General features: G+C 47.1%; 1 protein-coding gene across 1 annotated transcript in view; it reads left to right on the forward strand.

Annotated features, from left to right (window-relative positions):
* LOC138251086 (zinc finger protein 665-like) overlaps positions 1-19,083 on the forward strand; it is a 32,332-nt gene extending 13,249 nt beyond the window's left edge. The window contains exons 2-3 of the mRNA XM_069205621.1: positions 10,786-10,893; positions 17,284-19,083. Of these exons, the coding sequence (XP_069061722.1) occupies positions 17,492-18,970 (1,479 nt within the window). The 5' untranslated portion in view covers positions 10,786-10,893; positions 17,284-17,491 and the 3' untranslated portion in view covers positions 18,971-19,083. The remainder of the gene's footprint in view (positions 1-10,785; positions 10,894-17,283) is intronic.
* The last annotated feature ends 350 nt before the right edge of the window (positions 19,084-19,433 follow it).

The following is a 19,433-nucleotide window of genomic DNA, read 5'->3' on the forward strand; positions in this document are numbered from 1 at the left end:
CCTCAGTGACAGGACAGTCCTGGCTCATGATGGCTCACTGAGTGACAGGATGGTCCTGGCTGATGATGGCTCCCTCAGTGGCAGGACAGCACATGCCAATGGTGGCTCCCTCAGTGATAGGATTTTCCAGGCTAATGATGGCTCCCTCAGTGATAGGAGTTTCCAGGCTAATGATGGCTCCCTCAATAATAGGATGGTTTAGGCTGATGATGGCTCCCTTAGTGATAGGATTTTCCAGGCTGATGTTAGCTCCCTCAGTGATAGGTTAGCCAAGGCTGATGATGGCTCCCTCAGTGACAGGATTTTCCAGGCTAAAGATGGCTCCCTCAGTGACAGGATTTTCCAGGCTAAAGATGGCTCCCTCAGTGACAGGATTTTCCAGGCTAAAGATGGCTCCCTCAGTGATAGGATTTTCCAGACTAATGATGGCTCCCTAAGTGGTAGGATTTTCCAGGCTGAAGATGCTCCCTCAGTGATAGGACGGCCCAGGCTGATGATGGCTTCTTCAGGGATAGAATTTTCCAGGGTAATGATGGTTCCCTCAGTGACAGGATTGTCCAGGCTGATGATGGCTCCCTCAGTGATAGGACGGCCCAGGCTGATGACGGCTCCCTCATTGATAGGATGGCCCATGCTGATGATGGCTCCCTCAGTGATAGGATGGTGCAGGCTGGTGATGGCTCCCTCAGTGATAGGATTTTAAAGGCTTATGATGGCTCCCTCAGTGATAGGATGGTTCAGGCTGATGATGGCTCCCTCAGTGACAGGATGGTTCAGGATGATGGTGGCTCCCTCAGTGATGGGATGGTCCAGGCTGGTGATGGCTCCCTCAGAGACAGGATGGCACATACTGATGATGTCTCCCTCAGTGACAGGATAGCCCAGGCTGATGATGGCTCCCTCAGGATAGGATTTTACACGCTAATGATGGCTCCCTAAGTGGTAGGATTTTCCAGGCTGAAGATACTTCCTTCAGTGACAGGATTGTCTAGGCTGATGATGGCTCCCTCAGTGATAGGACGGCCCAGACTGATGATGGCTCCTTCAGGGATAGAATTTACCAGGGTAATAATGGCTCCCTCAGTGACAGGATTTTCCAGGCTGATGATGGCTCCTTCAATGATAGGATGGTCCAAGTTGATGATGGCTCCCTCAGTGATAGGATGTTCCAGGCTAATGATAGATTCCTCAGTGATAGGTTGTTCAGGCTGATGAAGGCTCTCTCAGTGATCGGATGGCCGAGGCGGATGATGGCTCCTCAGTGATAGGATGTCATAGGCTGATGATGGTTCCCTCCGTGATAGGATGGGCCAGGCTGATGATGGCTCCCTCAGTGATAGGACGGCCCAGGCTGATGACGGCTCCTTCAGGGATAGAATTTTCCAGGGTAATGATGGCTTCTCAGTAATAGGCTGGTCCAGGTTGATGATGGCTCCCTCATTGATAGGATGGCCCATGCTGATGATGGCTCCCTCATTGGTAGGATGGCCCAAGCTGATGATGGCTCCCTCAGTGATAGGATGGTGCAGGCTGGTGATGGCTCCCTCAGTGATAGGATTTTAAAGGCTTATGATGGCTCCCTCAGAGATAGGACGGGCCAGGCTTATCATGGCTCCCTCAGTGATAGGATGCTCAAGGCAGATGATGGCTCCCTCAGTGACAGGATGGTTCAGGCTAATGGTGGCTCCCTCAGTGATGGAATGGTCCAGGCTGGTGATGGCTCCCTCAGTGACAGAATGGCACATTCCGATGATGCCTCCCTCAGTGACAGGATGGCCCAGGTTGATGATGGCTCCCTCAGTGATAGGATTTTACAGGCTAATGATGGCTCCCTAAGTGGTAGGATTTTCCAAGCTGAAGATACTTCCTTCAGTGACAGGATTGTCCAGGCTGATGATGGCTCCCTCAGTGATAGGACGGCCCAGGCTGATGATGGCTCCCTGAGGGATGGGATTTTCCAGGGTAACGATGGCTCCCTCAGTGACAGGATTTTCCAGGCTGATGATGACTCCCTCAGTGACAGGATGCCCTGGCTGATGATAGCTCCCTCCCTAATAGGATGATCCAGGCTGATGATGGCTTCCTCGGTAATAGGATTTTCCAGGCTGAAGATGGCTTCCTCATTGATAGGATGGTCCAGGCTGATTATGGCTCCCTCATTGACAGGATATTCCAGGCTGAAGATGCTCCCTCAGTGGTAGAATGGTCCAGACTGATGATGGCTCCCTCAGTGATAGGATGGTCCATGCTGATGTTGACCCACTCAGTGACAGGACGGTTCAGGCTGATGATGGCTCCCTTAGTGACAGGACCATCCTGGCTCATGATGGCTCCTTCAGTGAAATGATGGTCCAGGCTGATGATGGCTCTCTCAGTAATAGGATTTTCCAGGCTGATATTGGCTCCCTCAGTGATAGGATGATCCAGGTTGATGCTGACTCCTTCAAGAGATAGGATGGTCCAGGCTGATGGTGGCTCCCTCAGTGACAGGATGGTCCAGGCTGATGATGCCTCCCTCAGTGACACAATGGCACAGGCTGATGATGGCTCCCTCAGGGACAGGATGACCCAAGGCTGATGACGGCTCTTCAGTAACAGGATGGATCAGGATGATGACAGCTCCCTTCCTGATAGGATGGTCCATGCTGATGATGGCTCCCTCAGTGATAGAATTTCACAGGCTGATGATGGCTTCCTCAGTGATAGGATTTTCCAGGCTGAAGATTGCGCCCTCAGTGACAGGATATTTGAGGCTGATGATGCTCCCTCAGTGGTAGAATGGTCCAGGCCGATGATGGCTCCCTCATTGTTAGGATGGTTCAGGCTGATGATGGCTCCCTCAGTGACAGGACAGTCCTGGCTCATGATGGCTCACTGAGTGACAGGATGGTCCTGGCTGATGATGGCTGCCTCAGTGGCAGGACAGCACATGCCAATGGTGGCTCCCTCAGTGATAGGATTTTCCATGCTAATGATGGCTTCCTTAATGATAGGATGGTCCAGGCTGATGATGGCTCCCTCAGTGATAGGATAATCCAGGCTGATGGTGGCTTCCTCAGTAACAGGATAGTCCAGGCTGATGATGGCTCTCTCAGTAATAGGATTTCCAGTCTTATGAAAGCTGCCTCAGTGATAGGATAATCCAGGCTGATGGTGGCTCCCTCAATGACAGGATGAGCCATGCAAATGATGGTTCCTTCACTGATAGGGTGGTCCAGGCTGATGATGCCCCCCCCCCCTCTCAGTGACAGAATAGTCAGACTGATGATGGCTCCCTCATTAATAGAATTTTCCAGGCTGATGATTGCTCCCTCAGTGATAGGATGGCCCAGGCTGCTGATGGCTCCCTCAGTGATAGGATGGTTTAGGCTGATGATGACTCCCTCGGTGATAGGATTTTCCAGGCTGATGGTAGCTCCTAGGTTGGCCCTGGCTGATGATGGCTCCCTCGGTGATAGGATTTTCCAGGCTAATGATGGCTCCCTCAGGTGTTAGGCTAGTCCAGGCTGATGATGGCTCCGTCAGTGATAGGATGGTGCAGGCTAATGATGGCTCCCTCAGTGATAGGTTGGCCCAGGCTGATAATGGCTCCCTCGGTGATAGGATTTTCTAGGCTCATGATGGCTTCCTCAGTGATAGGATGGCCTAGGCAGATGATGGCTTCCTCAGTGACAGGATGGTCCAGGCTGATGATGACTCCCTCAGTGACAGGATGGTCCAGACTGAAGATGCTTCCCTTAGTGATATGATTTTCCAGGCTGATGATGGCTTCCTCAGTGATAGGATTGTTCAGGCTGATGATAGCGTCCTCACTGATAGGATGGCCCATGCTGATGATGGTTCCCTCAGTGATAGAATGATCCAGGCTGGTGATGGCTCCATCAGCGCTAGGATTTTCCTGCCTGATATTGGCTCCCTCAGTGATAATTCAGCCCAGGCTGAAGATGGCTCCCTCACCGATAGGATGCTTCAGGCTGATGGTGGCTCCCTCAGCGATAGGTTTGCCCAGGCTGATAATGGCTCCTTCAGTGATAGGATTTTCCAGGCTAATTGATGGCTCCCTCCGTGATAGGATGGCCCAGGCAGATGATGGCTCAGTCAGTGATAGGATGATCCAGGCTGATTGTGGCTCCCTCACTGATAGGATGTTCCAGGCTGATGTTGGCTTCCTCAGTGACAGGATTGTTCAGGCTGATGAAGGCTCCTTCAGTGATAGGATTTTCCAGGCTGATGATGCTCAGTCAGAGGTAGAATGGTCCAGGCTGATGATGGCTCCCTCAGTGATAGGATGGTCCAGGCCAACGTTGGCTCACACAGTGACAGGACGGTTCAGGCTGATGTTGGCTACCTCAGGGACAGGACTGTCCTGGCTTATGATGCCTCCTTCACTGACAGGATGGTCCAGGCTGATGGCTCCCTCAGTGATATAATGGTCCAGGCTGATGATGGCTTCCTCAGTGATAGGATTTTCCAGGCTGATGATGCCTCCATCAGTGATAGGATGATCCAGGCTGATGATGGCTCCTTCAGTGATAGGATAGTCCAGGTTGGTGATGGCTTCCGCAGTGACAGGATGGCACATATTGATGATGCCTCCCTCAGTGACAGGACTGTCCTGGCTCATTATGCCTCCTTAAGTGACAGGATGGTCCAGGCCGATGTTGGCTCACTCAGTGACAGGACGGTTCAGGCTGATGATGGCTCCCTCAGTGATATGATGGTCCAGGCTGATGAGGGCTTCCTCAGTGATAGGATTTTCCAGGCTGATGATGGCTCCCTCAGTGGCAGGATGGTCCAGACTGATGGTGGCTCCCTCAGTGACAGGATGGTACAGGCTGATGATGGCTCCCTCAGTGACAGGACGATCCTGGCTCATGATGGCTTCTTCAGTGAGAGGATGGTCCAGGCTGAGGATGGCTCCCTCAGTGACAGGATAGTCACGGCTGATGATGGCTCCCTCAGTGACAGGATGGCACATACTGATGATGCCTCCCTCAGTGACAAGAAGGCGCAGGCTGATGATGGCTCCCTCAGTGATAGGATGGCCCACGTTGATGATGGCTCCCTCAGTGACAGAATGGCACAGGCTTGTGATGGCTTCCTCAGTGATAGGATTTTCCAGGCTGAAGATGGCTTCCTCAGTGACAGGATGGTCCAGGCTGATGATGGCTCCCCCCCTTTCAGGATGGTCCAGGCTGATGATGGCTCCCTCAGTGATAGTGTGGTCCAGGCTAATGATGGCTCCCTCGGTGACAGGATGGCCAAGGCTGATGATGGCACCCTCAGTGACAGGATGGCCCAGGCTGATGATGGCTCCCTCAGTGACAGGATGGCCCAGGCTGATGATGGCTCCCTCAGTGACAGGATGGCCCAGGTGGATGATGGCTCCATCTGTGACAGGATAGTCCAGTCTAATGGTGGCTCCCTCAGTGATAGGATGATCCAGGATGATGATGGCTCCCTCAGTGATAGGATGGTCCAGGCTGATGATGGCTCCCTCAGTGACAGGATGGTCCAGGATGATGATGGCTCCCTCAGTGACAGGATGGCCCAGGCTGATGATGGCTCCCTCAGTGACAGGATGGCCCAGGTGGATGGTGGCTCCATCTGTGACAGGATAGTCCAGGCTAATGGTGGCTCCCACAGTGATAGGATGGTCCAGGCTGATGATGGCTCCCTCAGTGACAGGATGGTCCAGGCTGATGATGGCTCCCTCAGTGACAGGATGGTCCAGGATGATGATGGCTCCCTCAGTGACAGGATGGCCAAGGCTGATGATGGCTCAGTCAGTGGCAGGATGGCCCAGGCTGATGATGGCTTCCTCAGTGACACAATGGCCCAGGCTGATGATGGCTCCATCTGTGACAGGATGGCCCAGGCGGATAATGGCTCCCTCAGTGATAGGATAGTCCAGGCCGATGATGCTCCCTCAGTGGTAGAATGGTCCAGGTCGATGTTGGCTCCCTCAGTGACAGGTTGGCCCAGGCTGATGATGGCTCCCTCAGTGATGGAATGGTCCAGGCCGATGATGCTTCCTCAGTGACCGGATATTCCAGGCTGATGATGGCTCCCTCAGTGACAGGATATTCCAGGCTGACGATTTCTCCCTAAGTGACAGGATATTCCAGGCCAATGATGGCTCCCTCAATGATAGGATGGTCAGTTCCCACAGTGCACCTGACCACATCCTTGCAAGTCCACTGGATGCACTTCAGGCTTGGAACGTTTGTGGAAGTTGGTGCAGGGAAGCTATTTTAACCTGTTGTTTCAGGGAGTCCACTCTTGAGTCATTTGTGAAGGAAGGCAAAGTTATTTGGGCTGTGGTTTCAGTGTGCAACAGGTGCAGTCCTTAAGTGGGAAGACCTCTGGGTTGCAAACCAAGATTTCAGCAGGGCAGTCTTTTTTCTTGTGGCTTTAGGCAGCAGACCTGAATTTCAATGTAGATCAGCCACTTTTATTCAATCATCTTGGTGGACAGTCAGTGAGCATCCTTGTCCAGTGAGCTGCAGGGTGCCATCCAGAAGTATTGCAACGTCCTCTAAAGTGTGGAATCTTCATGCCCCATAAAGCTCTGCACTTTAACATTCCAAAATGGATGATTTTCCTTCAGAGGAGTAAGATCTGGCCCAACCAACCTACTGGTGTAGCTCATTTCCATTAACTCCCCCTCTGGACATCTGCAAATTCCTTTCCTAAGCTCACCATCTATCTGTGGGTACAGTGGTGAGAGGTCAGGTCTGGCTGTAATCCTTTCCGACTGGTATCCTTTGAGGCTTCAGCTTCATTCACCCAGTCCCTTTCCTGGTCTGGCTTCATCCTCTGCCACCCTCCCACATCAGATAAACTCTACTCACTATAGGCCACTTATCACCTAAAACAGCCTGGCTAATCTTGTTTGGGCTGGCCAATCAGGAGAGGCCACTATCAGACTGGAATTTGGCTTACAGTAAACAAAGTCTCATAACTTATTTTCTGTTTAAGTTATGATAAATTCAAATGTTGCAAACTGTTGCATTTACCATTACCATTCATTTGAGTCCTTTCATGGCATTTGCATATTTTTCCTTGCAGTATTTAGGCTTAAGAAATATATTTCCATTATAGCTTATGGTGCCAACTTTCTACTATGGGGGGAAATGAAAGGTGCAGTTTTTCCCTCACCAGGGCATATAAAACCTATTTTATAATGTTTATGCCTATAGTTATGGCACCCTACCACTGGGGCATCTAGGGGAGACCTTGGGGTGACTAATATGTAAAATTAAGGTAGACTGTTACTTAGGAAGTACCTTTAATTCCAAAGTCGATTTTGCATACATTTTAAAGACAGTCTGTCAGACAGGGCTGCCTTTAACAATGACAGCAGGCAACACAGCAATGCACACTCCAGTGCAGGAAATCTACTGTGCCTCTAAACGTCCCTGCTCTATTGTTAAAAATGGGGTTTCTGGTTGGCTAGAGTATGCACCTCAGCCAGGCAGAACCTACCCACTCTAGTCAGGGCAAGGGAGTTTCACGTCCAAGATAACCCCTGCTTTTACCCCCTTGGTAGCTTGGCACGAGCAGTCAGGTCTATCCAAAAGGCAATGTGTAAAGCGTTTGCACAACACACACAGCACACGTGACGCAATATCCCCACCACAAAGGAAACACAACACCAGATTATATGAAAATATACCGTATTGTACACAACGCAAATATTAGACCAAACATCACATATTAGTACTATCCTGCCACCTTAGCAGTTGTCCGAACGTTACACATTAGTTACTCTGCAAACAAGCAGTAATCACACATAACACACCGGTTACTCAGTATTCTGCAACATAAGCAGTAGTCAGGAAACACGTTGTTACACCAAAGTACTTGTCATAAGAATATCATAAAACGCCCATAATAAGAACATTAGAAACAAATGGCAAGTCATAGGAATACATATCAGCAAGTCATGTCCATAAAAGGAACATCTGCACATATATGTAAAAGCATCATCAAACAGGCAGGCAATATAGTTCAATCAGTCTTTAGAAAGGACTTAGATTATAATTATACTGGTCCTTTAAAAGTACCTGGTTTGATGAAGGTATAGAACGAGAATTGGGGCCCCTGGTGCCCTCTGCGTGAAACGGGGGGCCTCCTGTGAGCACAGGGACCGAGAGGGGCGGCACGCACCCTCTCAATATTCCTGACAGGCCCCTCCTGGGGCCTGCGATCACTGGGGGCCCCCTGGGCCTCCACCGGCCCTCATGTGTGGGGGGGCAAGGTCATCCAATACTTTTGGGACAAGAGGGGGGCGGCACGCACCCCCTCTGATTCGCAACAGGCCCCTCCTGGGGCCCGCAATATCTAGGGGTTCCCCCCAGGGCCTGCACCGGCCATCCAATGCGGGGGGGACAACAAAAATGCCCCCAATGAATGATGCAGCAACCCAGTGGTGCGGGGAACCTCCAATGAGGTTGCCACCCCGCCCACCCTTGGGCTATAGAAGAAGAGGAGAACGGAACCCAGCAAACCTCGGCCCTTCAATGCGCTCCTCCGGGAGCGAGTATTGAGCCTGCCAAAGGCTCACCTCGGCTGGGCCGTGCCCTGGATATCCTGCCCGACCTGCAGGCGACTTCGTTCTCTTCCCTGGGCTGCGGTGGTGGAGGCCCTTAAGTCAGGGCACACAGAGCAAACCTCGTCCCGGGGGCACTGACAGGAGCCCGCTTGCTCCGATTTTAGACCAATGGATTTTCCTCGTGTCCCAGGGGCACTGTGAGGCGTGTCTCTGACGCGCTTAGTCAATTAAGGAGTCCAGGTTGTGGTGGTGAAAATGGGGCACAACGACGTGCTTTTCAAAGCTCTTGGGCATTACATTAAGCCTGGGTCGCGGAAGTGAATTTCGGCAACAAGCGCTTTCCAAGCGCTGGCTTCTACGGAGAAGCGAGGCAATCCTTAGGGAGCACAGTCTAAAGCGCTAGAGCTAAATAAAGCACTCCTCGTGCTGAGGATGGATGCAGGGGTCAGGGGCCACAGCAAAAGGGCACAGTGCAGCAGAGTCCAACAGCAGGCCAGCACATGGCAAATGCAGGCCAGTGGCAGTTCTTCTTAGGTGACCTTGCAGGTCACAGGGCAGCACAGCAGCAGCAGTCCATGACGGTTCCTGGTGGTGAGTCCCTCCAGCAGCATTGTATCCAGTTCCAAAATGTCTCCAAATTGGGGGGAAAATTCCCCTGTACTTATACTCAGTCCTTAGAGTGTTTTGCAATGGTAGGGAGAGGAGGTTCCAGCCAGTTACAACTGGTTCTGGGAGTGCCCCCTCTATCCTTCAGCACAGGCTCCAAACATCAGTGGGGGGTTAACGACCCTATTGTGTGAGGCCAGGGCGCAGTCTTTACAAATGCAGCTGTGCCCCACCTCTCCCTTCTCTCAGCCCAGGAAGACTATTCAGTATGCAGATGCACCTCTGTGAAACCTCCACCCTCCCTGTGTACAGGCTGTCTGAAAAGTATGCAGAAAGCCCCAACTGTCACTCTGCCCAGACGTGGATTGGAGTCAAGCTGCAAAACACCAGAGTCATAAGTACAGATAAATGCGCACTTTCTAGAAGTGGCATTTATGCGATAGTAATAACAAATACACCTACACCAGTAAGCAGCATTTATTATCACCATCACAACCATACCAAACACGCCTACATTACCCCTCATAAATCAGACAATACCTCTTACACATAAGGCAGGGCATTTCTTATGCAATCCTATGAGGAGGCAGCACTCACAGCAGTGAGACACCAAGTTAGGCTGTTTGTCACTACCAGAACAGGCCACGCAACCTGGCACATGTCCTGCCTTCTACATACATGGCACCCTGCCCATAGGGCTAGCTAGGGCGTACGTTAGGGGTGACTTACATGTAGTAAAAGGGGAGTTCTGGGCTTGGCAAGTAAATTTAGATGCCAGGTCCCTGTGGCAGAAAACTGCACAAACAGGCCCTGCGCTAGCAGGCCTGAGACAGGTTTGAAAGTCTACTCCAGTGGGTGCACAAGCAGTGCTGCAGGCCCACTAGTAGCATTTAATTTACAGGCCCTGGGTATAGGTATACCACTGTACAAGGGACTTCTAGATAAATTAAATATGCCAATTAGGTATAAGCCAATCATACCAACTTTAGATGGGAGAGCACCTGCACTTTAGCACTGGTCAACAGTGATAAAGTGCTCAGAGTCCTAGAGTCAACAGCGAGAGGTCAGAAAAACCAGGAGGAAGGAGGCAAAAAGACTGGGGATGACCCTGCGTAAGGAAAAAACTCCAACACCTATTATACCTATTATATACTAGAGACTTGTAGGTGTTTGAATCCCCCTTTCCTTATTATCTACTAGGGACTTACACGGCCTGTCATTGCCAATTGGAATTATAAAATTGTGCCATTTGACCGTATACCTTTTATTCACAGCACTGGCCCTGGGGCTGTTAAGCAGAGCCCAGGGCAAGTCAGGGTCAATTACCATTAGTATCAGTCAGAAACATTGGGGTGAACATGCTAAAAGGGTGACTTTCTCACATGTGGTTTTCCGAAGAGTAGCACATAACAAAAACAAATTATTGTAAAATACCAAAATTTGTGTCTATACCGATAGTGCAGGCTCAGCATAGACCCTTTATCTTTCACCGGTGAGAGCAGGAGATTGTCTGTCTGACAGGTTTGTCGGATGCTAATCAGTTCTTTACTCCTGCAAATATAACTCAAAAGTTGGAGTGAGAAACACTTGTTGCTTTTATATCTCAGTATTTTTTCTTTCAGAAAACCCGAGTATTGGTGAAGGTTTGAATTAATTGAAATTCAGGAGGACCCGTGCACCAGTGCTTCAAGGACCGGCAACATGTTAGGCACATCCTTGCCTCTTTGAAGGTGAGCATGAAATATTAATCCTGAGCAGGGAAGCCATTGGGAATTGGTCTAAAAGCCTTTCTCTCTGCATCCCAGTCTTTTAAAAATGTGTTGCAATTGCTGGGAAGTCATGGAGCGCTTCAACTTATTGGATGTGTCAGCGGGGCGGCTGCCGGCAGGAAGGGCTGGTGGGGAGGTGCGCGAGGTGGGGGGACAAAATAATTAAAAAAAAAAACACTTACCTGCCTCTCCACCTCTCCTCCTCCGCTCTTGCAGCCTCGGTGCTTCTGCCTTTCTCCCCTCCCCACCCAATCCAGACGCTTCTTTCATGTTGTAACACAGCATTAAAAAAGCGCCAGGATTGGCCTGAGCGGTCTGAAATACCACTCAGGAAGGGAGTGGAGCCTGCACTTGGGGTCCACCCGGCTGGGAGAAACAGCCAGGTGGAGAGTTCAAAGTGCGCATGTCAGTTTGGACGGCCTCGGACAGCTGGCCAAACCGACATAAGCACTTGGAGTGCACCTAGCACTCCTTCCACCCACACCCCAGTGACACCGAGAATGCTGGCCCGGCCCCGCCCTACTTAAGCAGAAAAATAAAAGGATAATAAAAATGCTTTATCATTTTATTTTTCTGCTTCCCTGCATCCTCCTTTCAGCAGGGGGCCGACGCTCCTCCACCATAACAGAGGCACCACCCCAGTGTGTCAGGCTGTCAGGGAGGCAGTGTGCAGGAGAAGAACTCAGAACTCAATAAAAATGTACTGTCAGCCCAGTGCTTCTCTTGTTAAAAAAAGAGCAATTTCATTTAATGACACAACATAATACTGCACACAGTAATGGTGTTCAGTTATGGGGTTCTTCACATTGCTATGGTCTGTAACAATTGTGGATAGAGCCTGCCCCCACCCAAGCTTCAGCTCAAGGTTGGTGATCCCTGCCCTACCACAGCACTATCCTATAGGGTTGTAGCCCCAAACCCTTGATGCGGGACATTTAGTTATGGGGATTCTCAGGCAAGAGTCAGCCCTGGCAGGAGTAGATGATTCTGGCTGTTGGATCAGTGGCCCAGTGCAGGGGATACATAGGTCAGTTCAGTCTTGCATTGGCCGTGGGTTGACTGGATTTAACTACACAGTTCTAGGGCAAGATAAAGTTTGCTAAGCAGTGCTCTGAGTTGTGGCAGCAGTTGTCCAGCGCATTTCCTGGTTACACGACTGAGTTCCGTGGGAACTGAGCTGCGTAAATGGCCCAGTCGAAGTTGTGGCACCACAGCCGGGGATCAGCAGTTATCACTCCTTGGCTCTTGTGGCCTCTGGGCCTTCAGGAAAGTTCTTGGTGGCAGCAGTTATTATGTGTGGACCCGTCTTTCAGTTGCAGGCAGGCCCATGAGGTCAGAGCAGAGATGCCAATGACAAACAGAAGGTGAAGGTTAATGTTGCTTTGCGTAGTTCACTAAATGAATCAATAAATAGAGGCCTCAGCTTCTGTCCAGGCTGACGCAATCCAACACGTTGGCTTCATCTCGGTGCTCCTCTCAGCGGAACATATTTTGGATTCTTCCCCCTTCAGGCCCAGACACTCGCCTTCCATCTCTGAGCTTGTGAGTTTCTAGGCATCAAGAAAACCCACCGCTTCTCTAGAAAGTTGGTCCAAAACAAGTTGCAGACCTTGGCTTTACCATGGACAGGCCTAGGTCTCAGCGCCTGCGCTAGATTAGTGTGATGGCTCGGCCAGTAAAAATCAAGATTCCTTTTTCCCAGGCTGTCGGTCTCTAAGGGCAGTGGTACACTCATGTATACCATGCAGGGCGCACTTTCAAGTTGTAACACAATTCTTTGCATTACCCGAAGCCAAGGAGAGTACTCCTTGAGGATAAAAGGAGGATCAGTGTTGGTGCTTCTCAGCCAGGTAACTCCAGCTGGTTGAACTCCTGAGGTGGCTACGGTGTGAAAACTTATCTTTTGAAGCCCCAATCCAGACAAGAAGGGCAGCAAGGGGTACGTGGAAAACGCCAAAGCCCAGGCCAGGTGTATCTTTTGTGTTCCTACAGACTCCAGTTAGAGAAGACACTTCATAAAAATCATCAATCACAAAATATTTCATATAGTCCTGCTCAGACAGAGGGTAGCATTTGATAGTTTGGCACCACTGTGTGTGGTGACTCAGAGGACATCGTGGTAGGGAGTCCAGAAACACCACAGTCAGAGTATGTGTGAGGAATGGAAGTCTATGGGAGTTTACAGTGGTTTCACTGAGATCTTTTGAGTAAGCTATGGATCCAGCTTTTATTGGACAAAAACAGAGGGAGGTGGAAAAAAGAAGGATATATTGAGGCTGGGCTTTGATTGTATGCGTACCAGGGCTACCCGGATCTTTCACTCACAGTACCACCCAAACAAATGTAGTGCAGGACCTCTGATTTAATTACTAAAAACATTTGTCTATGTGCCCTCTACACATTCGTCTGTTTTATAATTCTACACATTCTCAACCAAACTCAATAAAACTCAGCACTTAATATTTTACAAGCAATAGGTTACCATCACACCAGCATTCCCAAGATAACAATGTCTTACCGGATAGAGCAGAGACAATCCTGGAGGTCTTCAAGCACATCCTGTCCCTCGTGGAGAAAGCAATTGGTGGATCCAGAACCTATGGTTCAGAAGCGTTTAGTTGAGTAATGTTAGAAATGGGGTCTCTAGTTGGCAGAGGTATACACCCTTGTCTAAATTGGAACCACAGTCCTAGTCAGGATTAGTCACACACAATCCACAATATCCTGTGCCCACCCTCTGGTAGCTGGCACCGAGCAGTCAGGCTTAGCTTAGAAAGCAATATGTAAAGTATTTGTGAAATTAATCATACAGTAACACAGTGAAAACACCACAGAAATACACCACACGGGTTTAGAAAAATAGTTAATATTTATCTGAATAAAATAAGGTCAAAACAACAAAGATTCAATAAGCACAAGTTGAAATATCACTTTTAAAAGGTTAAAAAGAGTCTCAATCCTTAGAAATAAACAGTTGTCTCTTTGTTACACACAGTACCTTGTATGCGTAAATTGTCCAGGGCCTTGAAGCCAGCAAAAATGAGGTCAGAAAAAGAAGAGGAGGAGGGCAAAACATTTGGGGTGACCCTTCAGAGAGGCCATTTTCCAACAGGTAACAGTAAACATCAGTCAAGAGATCTCCTCAATGGTGAATATGTAGTATACAAATACACCTGTTATGTAGAAAGATTGGGTGGATGGGCTGTTTCCTTTCGCCCTTTGGGGCACAGCAATGACACGCCCACCACTGTGCCCACATGCTGAATGAGCTCAATATTGAGGCATTGAAAGTCAAAAGCTTAGTTTTGTGGCACGATGTGTGAGAAGCAGAAAAGGAAAGGGCCGTACTCAGTATTGTCAGTATCTGGACCTGGTTCACGATGCACCATGATCTAGATCTTTGGATTATAGAGCGCTGTGGTTATTCAACTGCCCTATCAAAAGAACCATCGTCTGTCTGCTCTCATACCGCAGCAAGCCCCCCAGTCCTTTATGCAACCTCATTGTCTCCTCAGTGCATGCTCCATGAGTCTAGGAAAGTATGAGTGCCCTCCTTCTCGTTATACTTTCAAGAAGTCCCAAGCCTGCCCTCTAGTATCTGTAAAGAGTTTACTGTCACAAAACAACTCAGTGGTAAATTTAGTTAATTGCATTTTGAGAAGGTATTTTAGTGTAACAAATAAATCCTGGTTTTCCATACTTTATGTTGAGACACCCCTTGAAGCTAAAAAGTACATTGATTTGTCAAGAAACAGCCTGTGCATTACTCTGTTTAACCTATATGATCTCTGCCCTCATGGGTGTTGCAGTAACTCTACAGCATGCTGAAAGATATGTCCTCCACTAGATGGTGCAAAGGTGGATGTAAACATGTGGGAGACCTGCTTTTAAATGATAGATTTGTATAATTTTTACAAGCGCAGGGAGAATATGAAGTAGGAGTAGAACAGTTCTTGCAGGCTCATGCGGGCCAAGTAAACTGTACGTCTTTTCCTGAGAAACCAAAGGAACACGCTGTCCTGCAACAGCTACTCAAGTTGGCTGGTTGTAGGTGACTGACAACACATGCGCATGTAGCCCTGATGCCAGAGAACAGTGGCAGTATGGGTCGAGCTAGGGATCGCTGGTGAGCTGATTGTCCCGACAAATTATCCACAGTAGAACGGAGGAAGGCATGTGAGCAGTCTAGGCAGGTGTCCCCTAAAGCAAGATTTAAGGTAATACCGTTTTGCTTTTTACATACAACATACCTGACTCCTAAAAAGCTCACTAACAATGTACCCTACTGGACCTGTTCCATGTGGTATGTGTGGGCAACCCATAACTTTCTCCACATGACAAGTGTTTGCCAGCTGATTATAAGTTTCTGGTGAAATTGTGCCTACTTTGTCAAACATCACGAGGCTAGAGTTGGAAGGCTCAATAAAAATGTGCCTGCAGGGCATAATGCTGTGATGGAAACATCTGAAAATAAAAATCCCCATGGTATCGCTCGGCTAGTACTGGCAAGGCGCTGCATAGCCATCCTCTGGATTGCCCCCAGGCCCCGGGAGGTGAAGTCCTGAAAAAAGAGACCTGGTGAATTGGGCACTTGCAGATGCACATAAAGCTTACCTGAAAAGATCACTGAGGACCTAGTAACCAGGGGAAGATGCTTACCAAAATAATAGACCCTCTAACAGTAGGCCAGCCTTGAAGGATTCTTGATAAAGGCCTGTGGACCAGCAGAGAAGAATTGTAAGATGAGAATGCTATGTATTACCCATGAGAGAAAGCCACTCATTATTTGTTTTGATCCCATATGCTTGTACCATCCAAGTCTGCAGCTTTAGTTGCACATGCACATGTACTATCAATGAATGTTCCTGCATGTTTTACAAAAAGTCAATAAATAGAATTAAAAATAACTATGTGATATGAGGTATATTTTCTCATGTCTGTGCTGGACTAGATTCAAATGGACTAAAATATTGATTGACAGTAATTTCTAAAACACATACCCAAAATACTTGGCTGTATGAATGGCAGTGACCATCCAAGTGCTTCTGTGGTTGTTCCTTAAGGTGATAGTGGAACAGAGCTGATTTCTGAAAAGTAATATTTGCCAATACTGGCAATTTTCTGCAAGTGCTATTTGCAGGAATCTTAATATTAACATCTGTCACCTGCTTTCTGCTGATGTTTCCCAAGATGTGTACACAAGTAAAGGTTTTCAAGAATAATTTAAAGCAAGATATTTAAAACGTTGAAGCTATTAAATCTCAGACCAGTCAATGAACATTTTTTGCCAGTTTGACTGACTAAATTTAATAACATTAAACACATGTTTATTGCTCTTAGTGCTATTTAACTCTAAATAATCTTCCAACAATGATGTAATCCTTTGTAAGATCAATAGTGTCTGTAGCATGAGAAAGACATCACCTGGGTGCATCAAGAAGCGGACATGACAGCTGTCTACCAATGTTAGCTGAAAAGCGAAAACCTTTCAAAATGTGAAGGTTGAATAGATGTAAATAACTTCAACAAGGTTGTATCACTTCATTTTGCAAACACATTCCTTTGTGCATCTAGAACGGTAAGTGAACATTTAAGGTCACAGGAATAATAGGTCGATTCATAAAGTTCCAAATCGTAGTGGGTCATAATCCCACCAACTTCATGAGTATTTATGAGGTAGCTGGAAATTTGTCACTCACTGACTGGAGGCCATTACAGACATGGAAGCCTGCTAGGGGCAGCAGACCACCATGTCTGTGATTGTTTTTTATTGAAAATAAACATACTTTTTTAAATGGAGCATATTTTTCTTAAGGGGAAGGGACCGTGTTTTAAAACAAAAGTTTTTCTTTTCAAACGTACGTTTGGTAGTGGTCCCTCTTGACCACTGCCTACTGCCTAACAAGCTCTTTTTTTTTAATACACCAAGGGTATGGGTTTCAAGGGGCATCTTCCCTTTTGCAAATGCATTACCAGCCTAACTCAGTAGTTGCTTATTATTCAGTGTTTTGTGACCGAGTTTTAGTCGCCAAACATTGACAAATATCATATCAAATTGGTATTTGGGAGGGCTGCCTACAACACACCCCTTCCATGTACCCATTTCATATGTGGGTCACAATCCCATTTTAGAAGTTGGAAAAAGTTTAATGACTCCTAAAATAGGATTAGTTCATTCAAAAAAGAATGTTAAGCCACACACACCAAATTGGAGTGTTTGCAAATGTTATAATGCTTAGTACATCTGGCCCAACAATCCTTACTAAATAACTAAACTTGAAAGCTAAATAGTAGCTGGATTGAATGCATTATGAGTTTCTGAATTAATGTCAACTTTTTTCCTTCTAACAGAGACAACAGCCAGTAAGTAGCCCATTGAAGAAAAGGAATTATGAACGATGATAAACTGAAGTCACACCATCCACCTCAAGAGGAGTTGGTGTTATCAACTCAAAGAACGTGAACTCTCTTTAAGCACCTAACAGCTAACGAAGAAGGCCTAATAAATTGAGCAAGGAACCAACTTGTTACATCTGCTAATAAAAGCCAAGTAAGAAAAATGACCAAAAGAAAAAGGAGTGCTATAAAAGGACGATATCAGTGTACTGACTGTGGGAAGATTTTCAGTGCAACTGCATCACTTCTCATTCATCAGATAGTGCACACAAAAGAAAAATCATATTCATGCAAGGAATGTGGCAAATGTTTTGGACTTTCATCAAGCCTGAAAGTTCACCAGAGAATACACACAGGGGAAAAACCATATTCTTGCAGCATATGTAACAAAGAGTTCATTCAGCTAGCACATTTCAGAACACACCAACTAACACACACAGCAGAGAAAGCACATGAGTGTAGTGAATGTGGAAAGAGATTTAGACAACATGCGCACCTTGTTTCTCACAAGCGAACACACACTGGTGAGAAACCACATAAATGTTCTGAATGTGGTAAGTGCTTTACCCAGGGATCGCACCTTAATTCTCACCAACGCATACATACTGGAGAAAAACCACATACATGCAAAGAATGTGGAAAAAGCTTTGGACTAAAATCCTCACTTACTACCCATGAACGTATACACACTGGAGAAAATCCTTACACATGTGATGAATGTGGAAAGTGTTTTAACCAGTCATCAAATCTGGCCACTCATAAGCGATCACACAGTGTAGATAAACCATATGAATGTAATGACTGTGGAAAGAAATTCAAAATGTCTTCATTTCTAATTGCTCACCAAAGAATACACTCAGGAGATAGACCATATCGATGTAATGAATGTGGCAAGAGTTTCCGGCGAGCATACCACCTTAAATCTCACAATTCTATACATACTGGTGAAAAACCCTATATATGCAGTGAATGTGGGAAGAGGTTCAGCCGGTCAGAACACCTGGTGACACATCAGAGGACGCACACAGGAGAGAAACCCTTTGCGTGCAAAGAATGTGGGAAGAGATTTACTTTGTCTGGAGACCTTATAAAGCACAAAGTAGTTCACCAGGGTATTAAACCATATAGTTGTCAAACATGTGGGAAGAGTTTTAGTCGTCGCACTTGCTTGATCAAACACCAGAGCATTCATTCCGGTGAAAAACCCTATTTCTGTAAGGAATGTGGGAAGAGGTTTTTCTGGTCATCAAGTCTGCTTGTTCACCAGAGAAAACATGAAGGTTTAAAACTGTTTCCATGCAATGAATGTGGTAAGGAATTCAGCTCATCGTACCTAAAAAGACACAAGGAAACTCATACACAAGGAAAGCCATTTGCATGTAAGACCTGCGGAAAGTGCTTCAGCCGTGCTATATACTTACACAAACATCTAATAATCCACAGTGGAGAGAAGCCATATAAATGTAATGAATGTGGCAAATGTTTTAAAAGGACAACAGAACTACTCTACCATGAAGGAATGCACACAGGTGAACAGCCCTATAAATGTACTATATGCCCGAAGAGTTTTCACATATCATCCGTCCTTGAGAAGCATCTCAAAACACATGCAAAAAAAGAAAAAAAAGTAATAAATACGTAGTAACTGTGGAAGGAATTTTGCTGGACTTCATGCTTGATGACTCACCAGCGAATGCTCTCCTATACAAAATAAGGCATTTCAGTAGATATTGATACTATTACATTTAGTTTGATGGATCCGTTATCTGTTACTTCTTTCTTGCATTATTTGCCCAGCAGTTGTTTTTGGCAGCAAATTTAGCTTTTATTTGTCCGTCTCTAAGAAAGGATATATTTCCCTGTTGAAGTCGGTGGGTGAAAGGGCTGAAACGAGTGCTCAACACAAGCCAAATTAATGTTCTGAAATTTACTATCTTCCATTCAGGCATGTTGTCCCCTGGCTTTTGAGATAGTCCTAGTCCAACTGAGTGCCACCTGGTACTCTCATTTGATTCTTCAGGATACGTAAACAAGTTCTAGGCAAAACATAACTGACAAATCAAATAAACATCCTGCATAATAGTGGCTGTATTCCTTCCCAAACG

The sequence above is a fragment of the Pleurodeles waltl genome, chromosome 1_2, assembly GCF_031143425.1.
Source record: "Pleurodeles waltl isolate 20211129_DDA chromosome 1_2, aPleWal1.hap1.20221129, whole genome shotgun sequence".
Taxonomy (NCBI): Eukaryota; Metazoa; Chordata; class Amphibia; order Caudata; family Salamandridae; genus Pleurodeles; species Pleurodeles waltl.